This window comes from Sinohyriopsis cumingii, chromosome 12 (assembly GCF_028554795.1).
Source record: "Sinohyriopsis cumingii isolate HCF-2022 chromosome 12, ASM2855479v2, whole genome shotgun sequence".
NCBI classification, from domain to species: domain Eukaryota; kingdom Metazoa; phylum Mollusca; class Bivalvia; order Unionida; family Unionidae; genus Sinohyriopsis; species Sinohyriopsis cumingii.
This window is the reverse complement of record NC_142972.1, coordinates 112,782,381-112,790,482: the sequence shown is the minus strand read 5'-3', so window position 1 is coordinate 112,790,482 and position 8,102 is coordinate 112,782,381. Positions and strand designations below refer to the sequence as shown.

The 8,102-nt window shown below is 41.6% G+C and overlaps 1 protein-coding gene across 1 annotated transcript; it reads right to left on the bottom strand.

Moving 5' to 3' along the window:
• Nucleotides 1-7,473: 7,473 nt before the first annotated feature.
• Nucleotides 7,474-7,848, bottom strand: LOC149787268 (uncharacterized). The gene has a single exon (XM_089976082.1). It carries the CDS (start codon nt 7,846-7,848, stop codon nt 7,474-7,476), a length of 375 nt encoding a protein of 124 aa, XP_089832208.1.
• Between the last annotated feature and the right edge of the window lie 254 nt (nt 7,849-8,102).

Below are 8,102 nucleotides of genomic sequence, written 5' to 3'. Positions count from 1 at the left end.
GCTTATATATTGGCTTAATCACCTTCCGGAGAAGCCGTCTCAATATTTTCAAAACAAAATCGCACATCTGCAGTTTTCTTACCGAAAGCACATTGTAATTAATGCAAATATAATGCAGGGATTTGTAGTCGTAACAATGATCTAGCAATGTAACCAATTGGAAGAATATTCCAAAGTATGGAAGAGGTTGGTTAATTATGCATTTTAACTGAATGTGACTGTTGCTTGTTTATTCCATCAATAAAAAAATACAATCGTATATACGTGAGATACCCATTACACAACTAAGTTTTCATAACAGTAGGCATTTCAGTTGAAATGCAAAATTGATGATATCATATATGATGGATGTCTAGGTGGAATTACAAGTACCTGCAGTTACAATATGATTTTTTTTATATACAAATGCCCACTATATGCACATACTGACTTTCCCCCTCCCTTTTTCTATGTTGTTTACATGCATATCTTCAGGCTTTTAACCTTTTATTGTTACTGTTTTTAATTGAACTTTTGATTTACAAAGTAATGATCGCATTAGTTATAGAAATGTTTATCCACAATTTCAGTGGATTACATACTAGATGTTATGGTTTGGCCGTTGAACATTTGGGACCATCTTTGAACTTGAAGTCCAGCAATGAACCAGCCAGTAGTGGCGGAGGGTGCATTCAATAGGATATTTTGTTTTGTTTTTAAGTCAAGATAAATTTGTTTTTAAAATAATCAAATTTGTTTTTAAGCTAATAGATACATGTATTATGTTGTTGGTTTTTTATATAGCTCTACTGGTCATATACCAGATGTGATTTTGGATGGTCCGTTGACTGTCTTCAGTAGTCTATTATTTGTGTGTGTTAACACAAGTTTGTTGTTGCTGCCTCTCCTAAACTACTTATAGGATTGACCTGAAACTTTACAATCACATTCATCCCAGTGTCTATAAAATGGTGCTTCTCTGACATTCAATATGACAACACAGTGGCAATCTTAAAAATATTGTTAACACTATCCCTAAATGGATGGTCATATCACCATTCTGTTTCCTCATGACGTCAAGCTGGTCCCTAAAATAAATGATACCACCAATATGGCTGCCACTGACCAACTTAAACTTATTGTTACTGTTACTTTTCCTGAATGAATGGTCATATTAACATTTAGGTTTCACTAAAATAATTAAGCGAATGTCAAGTTGATTCCTGATAACATGGTGCCAGTCCGACTTACGGTATGGCCCAAACGACAGCCATCATGAAAACCTTGTTATTGCTATTTCTTCTGATTGTATGTCCTTATCAACATCGGGTTTTCACTAAGAGACTTTGTACAATGTCTAGTTGGTCTTAACTAAAATGGTGCTGATAGATATCCAACATGGCCACTATATTAGATATCTTGAAAGTCTTGATATTGCAACTTCTGAATTGGTGGTTATATCACCTTGGTGCTTTAAATAAAAAACATCTTGGGCTTAAATGAAAGTGGAACTGAGAATAAGTTTTTTATGACCTCTGCACTGGCAATTTTTAAAATGTTGTTATTTTTACTCTTCCTTTATGGAAGGTTGTGTCAGTATGGGGTATTAACCAAGTCATTACATTAGATGTTTAGCTGATCCTAAATAAAAATAGTTCCGATCTGACATCCAATATGGCCACCAGGGCAGCCATCTTAAAACATTTGTTGCCGCATCTATACTTAAATAGAAAGTGATAATGGATTGGGGTTTTCGTCATATGCATTGGTATGATGTCCAGTTGGTCTTACATGAAAGCTGTGCTAATCTTATGCCGAAATGTCCATCACAACAAGGCTTATCACTGGAAAAGTACAGTAAATGTATTTGCTTGATATATTCAACAGTTGAAAGTGTTGTATATTCTCATTTTGCCCAAAATTATGGTAGCTTTCGAACTGCACTTTCATTTTAGCCATGTGACACTTTAGAACCCACTGTTATACTTTAATGTTCCCTGACATCTATTAAAAAGTACTCAGCACACCCTATCACCAAATACTAAAACTCCATCATTCAAATAACATCTTTTCTTTTCTTATATGTGTGATTATTAATATAATCCAGGATAATTACTGGCTCACTTGGCCACCACATGTATATGTGGTACCTGACTTGACTAGGCTTCTGGTACATGACCTTTGTGTTTGGATTTGCACTGACATAGTCACATGATTGGCCTGTCATGATGGAGTCCACTGGTATCATGTAGTATATATCTCAGTGATTTCCATTATCAACTCATAGCGTGTGACATATATTTTCAAACAAAACAAATGATGAATGATCATTCTGAAAAATGAACACAGCACCTTTAGAACAAGCAACAAATTATCCAGATCTGTCCTTCATGATCAGACATTGGTGATTCCAAATCAGATAGTGGAAACTACCCGAAGAAAGATCGTAAGAAAGGAGAGTTAGTTTTCAGTAGTGAATAGGAGATTTCATTTATTTCGGTGAAAATCAGTGGATCACATGCTATTTGTTTGGTTAGATCTGCCTAGTTACATATGTGTGATAGTGGGTGGCTTGGCATGGTATACACTACTTTAGGCACTATTAAAACTTGTTATTAGCTTTACTTGTCATAGAACAAAAGAGGTTATATGATTGTCTATCATGTGTCATATGTTATCCATCCATTTGTATGTTACTGTTAATTTGTTATCACATCTCCTAAACTGCGTTGAAGATGGCAGGGAACATTTTATTACACACGCATTCATCTCATAGTCTAGTTGGTCCTAAATGAAGATGCTGCTGCTCAGACATCCAATATGAAAACAGTTTTCACCAGAAGTCTTAACATACAGGTATCGACTAGTTGAAAATCTTGCCAATATTTCTCCTCAATGGATGGTGATATAATGTTTTAACTAAAAGACTTCTCATGATGTCAAGTTGGTCTTAAATGAAAAGGTTGCTGATCCGAGTTCCATTACAGCTGTCAACGCGTTGATTGGTCTTAACAGCTTTTTCTCATTACTCCTCCATAGCAAATAGTTTTGTGACAATGGTGCTGTTCACGAATCCAATATGGCTATCATAGTGGCTGTAATGGATGAATGAATAGCGTACCAGAAGAGCAAATATAAGTGTAGTGGTGAAAATCCTGCAGAATGAAGGACGCATCAGTCAACGTGGTGTATATGTTTGGCAGTGCAATTTACTCACACTGCCTCGATATGGTATATCCTTAAAACTGTGTATGTCAAATTAGAAACAAAACAACGTAAAATACAATTATAGTTGTTTATCAGGATAAATATATTTAAGAATATCAAGACATCTTGAATCGACTCGGGATGGGAACGATATATACATGTACAGATGCAGAGGGAATATACCGAAGGTCCTGTGAGCAGAGCATTTGAAAAGATTCCAAACTGTTTTTGTTTTTTTCTTTGTTTTTTTTTTTGGTGTTCATAATAACGTTTGTGACCAAAACATTGGTTTTTATTATTCCCAAAGTAGACTGAGAACCTGTATTGAATTGTCGTCTTATCTCGATGCCGACGCTATGTAAATCTGATCTTATGATTCGTTAGATTATTGTCAAGGTAGTTCAGGACTGACTAAGGTATTTCCACGATATCGCGGTCGTTTATGAGCATTATATATTTGGAAGAAAATTGGCTTCAATGATATAGCACATGTTCAAAATTTAACAATGTGTTTCATTGATGTGCAAGTTCTAACCTGCCCGGTGGTCTCAGACGATATTAGTCTATTTACGTTTTAAATCAAGCTGGTGTTTGTTTAGTAGCACAGTCGCAAAATTTGCATGGGAGATTCTATTTTTTTCAACAACATCTTTGTAGCAGTTTACCGTCACTGAGAATAGCAGTGCTTCGGTTTGAGCAAGAGTTTAATTTTTTTCGATTTGTTTTAAATGTATGAAAACTGGACGCACATTACACATCTTTTACTGAAACGAACACCGCTCCGGTGGCCTAGTGGTTAGAGCGTCCGCCTCGGATGCGGGAGGTCGTGGGTTCGATCCACGACCGAGTCATATCAGTGACTTAAAAAATGGTACTGACAGCTGCTTCGCTTGGCGTTCAGCATTACGAGGTTAGTGTTAGGACTGGTCGGCCTGGTGTCAGGATAATGTGACTGGGTGGGACATCATGCTACATGTCTGCGGCATGATGCCCCAGTGCTAGACATCACTATAAACTGCCACCTTGCAGACATCGTAGCGATATGACTGAAAAATTGTTAAAGCTACGTTAAAAATAAAACTCACATCACATCACATCACTGAAACGAACAGTTCAAGAGACCGGAAAAGGTATGGGATCAGTCTGTCGGCTCATTTACATCAGGAGTTTCTGAGTGTTTTAATAAGGCAATAAGTCGGCATTATTAGACAAACATTGGCTACATTCCGGATAGAAATTATTACTCAGTAAATGAAATGACTAAGTTTTGTGCATTTTCTATATCTGTGATGCTCTTTTTTTAAAATTCGGCGGAGAATTACTAAAACGAGAGGTGTGCTAATAGTCTAGAATCTATTCTTTTTTAAATCAGTATATGAAAAAATTGTTCATGTTCATTTTATTCAAAAATTGGTATTTTAACCTTTTGTTTGCTCTGCCACTTAAAGGATTATTCATAAGTGTCAGTGGTATTTTGTGTTCACCATATTCAATCTCTATATTGTTGTACATTACATCAGAGTTGGTGGACAAGAAGATGTGGACTTTTAATGGATGTTAGTTTTGTTTAACATTACCTGCTAAATGTTGCTGGATACGTAACGGAAACATACGAGACATCACTTTAACTTGCAGCCATGTCTTCACAATTAGTGTACCTACCGGTCCTGAATTGTGCATTACCAACATATATAGCACCTTCTTATTCTTGGCAGACCTCCGTTTACTGGAGACGATGGTGTTCCTCCATCGTAAGCTTTTGTTTCTCCTTCTTTCTAGCTCCCTTTTCAGCTTGCTTTATGTTTCTGTCTTCCCCGACGTTTTGAACGACCTGTCTGACAGCTACACGCCAAGTGGAACGGTCCTTAGCACAGCTCTCCCAGTCTTTGACATTGAGACTGGTCGTCTTCATGTTCTTCTTGCAAACATCTTTGTAGCGCAGACGATGTCGTCCAGTCGTTCATGCACCTTCTTCTAACTCCCATATAACAGGTATTTGGGAATGCGATCTGGGCCCATTCTTTTGACATAGCCGAGCCAGCGAAGGCGTATCACGCTAAGGATGGAGAACATGCGTTCTAGAACCTCTGTGTTTGATAGTTTGCCCTGCCACTGGATGTGCAGGATGCGCCGCAGGCATCTCAGGTGGAAGCTGTTGCGTTTCCTCTCATTTCTCGCATACGTAATCCATATTTCGATGCTGTACAGGACTAGGCTGAGCACGAAGACTTGGTAGACACGCAGTGTGGTCTTCTCGGTGAGGCTGTGGTTATTCCAGTTTCTTTGGTTAAGTCTGGCCATCGCTGCTGCTGCCTTGGCAATCCTGCCGTTCACATCAGAATCAATGGAGAGTGAGCTTGATGTGTTGGATCCGAAGTACGTGAAATTCTCATAAACGTTCAAGTTGTACCCATCGATGGTGCGGAGAGTCTGCGTCCTGCGCCATGCTCTTCGTTTTTCTTCAAACTGATGATCAGTCCAAATTTATTACAGGAGTTGAGAGGAGGCATACCAGCTGATCAAGTACATCTTCCGTGTGTGATGTCGTCGGTGAAGAACAATTCACGCGTGAGTATCTCTGTAACAGTCTTAGCACGGGGACAGGCGAGGTTGAACAGCTTGCCGTCAGCCCTGATACGAATGTATACTGCCTCGCTGCAGTCCTTGAAGGCATACTGGAGAAGCATGGATAAGCAGATGATGACGAGCGTCGGCACAATGAAACAGCCTTGCTTGTTCCCGCTGATGATTAGTAAGTCCTCCGATGTTGCACCATTGAAGCACACTGTGCTGTACATGTCCTCGTGGAACGACGTGACGACAGCAAGCAGTCGCTGGAGGTTGGTAGTCGATGTATGTAGGAATTTAAGGAGTACATGCGACTAACCTGTTCAAAACGTCTTCTTCAGATCTAGGAAGGCAATGTAGAGGGACATCTGCTGCTCGCGACACTTGTTCTGCAGCTGGCGTAGTGAGAAGATCATGTCTACAGTTGACCTGCCGCATCGAAATCTAGACTGGGACTTTGGGTAGAAGCAAGAGGCAAGGATCTGCAACCGAGTAAAGGCAACACATGCGAAAGCCTTTCCGACAATGCTGAGGAGGGAGATGCCCCGGTAGTTGTTTCCTTTGTTCTTACACAAACTCACGATGCTGGCGTCACGCATGTCCTATGGGATGAATATATGTTCCCAGCTCAGGCAGAAGAGGCGCTGGAGCAGTGCTGGTTTCCCACTTTTGAAGACTTCAGGCGGCATGCAGTCGCTTCCAGAAGCCTTCCCACAATCGATGCCTTTTCCGAGCTCTTCCAAGGTGGGTGGTTTGACTTGTTTCTCTATGATAGGTAGGTCTGGGATTGCGTCCAGGGCGGTGTCAGTGAGGATGTTTGGGTTGCATACAGCTCGAGATAGTGCTCAACCCATCGATGCAGTTGTTTTCCCTGGTCTGTGGTGTTTTCACCCGTCGTGGATTTAGGGAGACAGTATTTAAGGTGGCAGGGCCTGTCACCTTCTTGATACCCTCATACATTCTTCTTGCATCTCCGGAGTCGGCAGCTGTTTGTGTACTGGTGCAAAGTTTTAGCCAGTATGTATTGACACAGAGGCGGGCAGTATTCGTTGCGTTGTTCCTGGCTGTCCGGAGAGCATGTAATGTTCTGGGGCTAGGTGCATCCTTGTATGCCAGGAGGGCTTTCCTCTCTGCCTAAGTCATGGGCTCCATCTCCTCCAAGTTGGCCTCATACCGGTCGACATTTTTTCGACCCCTATTCATGTAAGCAGTGATGGCTGAATCGTACGCATTGTCAAGGAGTTGGGACCACTTAGAGTCGATGGTGTCATCCGGTGTCACTTTGGTGAAAGCTTTCTGCCGTTTGCAGATGAACGGCTGTGTTTTATCTGGGTTGCTTGCACAGCAGTTGTTGAAGAATGGGCGACCCTCCTTCTTGGCGTGGGTCAGCGTCTCGAAAATATTCACACGTTGCTGGCCACGAGGGAATGGTCCTTGTCGTAGTCGGCACTGTGGTATCTGAGGCCGAGGAGGACACTGGCCATTTCCGCACGCCTGGTTATAACGAAGTCTAGCTTATGCAATTGGCGTGAACTGGCGGTCTCCATGACACCTGGTGGATCTCCTTGCAATTGAAGAAAGTGTTGGTCACACATAGGCTGTGGAAGCAGCACATCTCCAGCAGTCGCCGACCTTTCTTGTTGATCTTGCCCCATCCGTAAAAGCCGAGACAGGTGGACCAGGCCTTATAGTCAGGTCCCCCAGTAGCATTGAAGTCTCCTAGTAAGTAGAGTAGGACTTCATTGTGGGGATACTGGATATTGCATGATCCATATCCTCATAGAACTTGACTTTTTCCTCGTGGATGGAACAGAGGGTTGGGGCGTGCACGCTGAAAGTGTTGAACGGGCCTAATGATGTTGATAGCCGGAGTGCAAGGATTATCTCAGTACCTGATGACGAAGGTTCAATGAAGGTGACTAGCGTGTTCTTTATGGCAAGGCCAACACCATTCCGTCTAGATTCATCCAAGGGCTTCCCTTGCCAAAAGAACATGCAATTGGATTCCTTGATGATGCCGCTGTCAGCCAGTCGTGTCCCCTGGAGACAGGCAATGGCATAGTTCTCTGAAAATGACGGCAGTCTTCCGTACATCGTCGATCTGCTGAAAGTCAGCGGTCAATCTAGGACACATGTTCCTGTTGTTTTAGGTTGTACAACAAATTGTTGGAGACTTCTTGTTTCTTATTTGTCTTTCCTGGTGCGAAGTTTTGTTTTCCATTTTACGAGATGGTTCTCTATGCTCCACGCACCCAGTGAAGCAGGCAGGCCATCGCGGGCAGCACCTTACTGACTGGGGGGTTGCCCTGCTTGAGGCGGGCGGTAGCTGTCCAGTGAGACATGGTAAC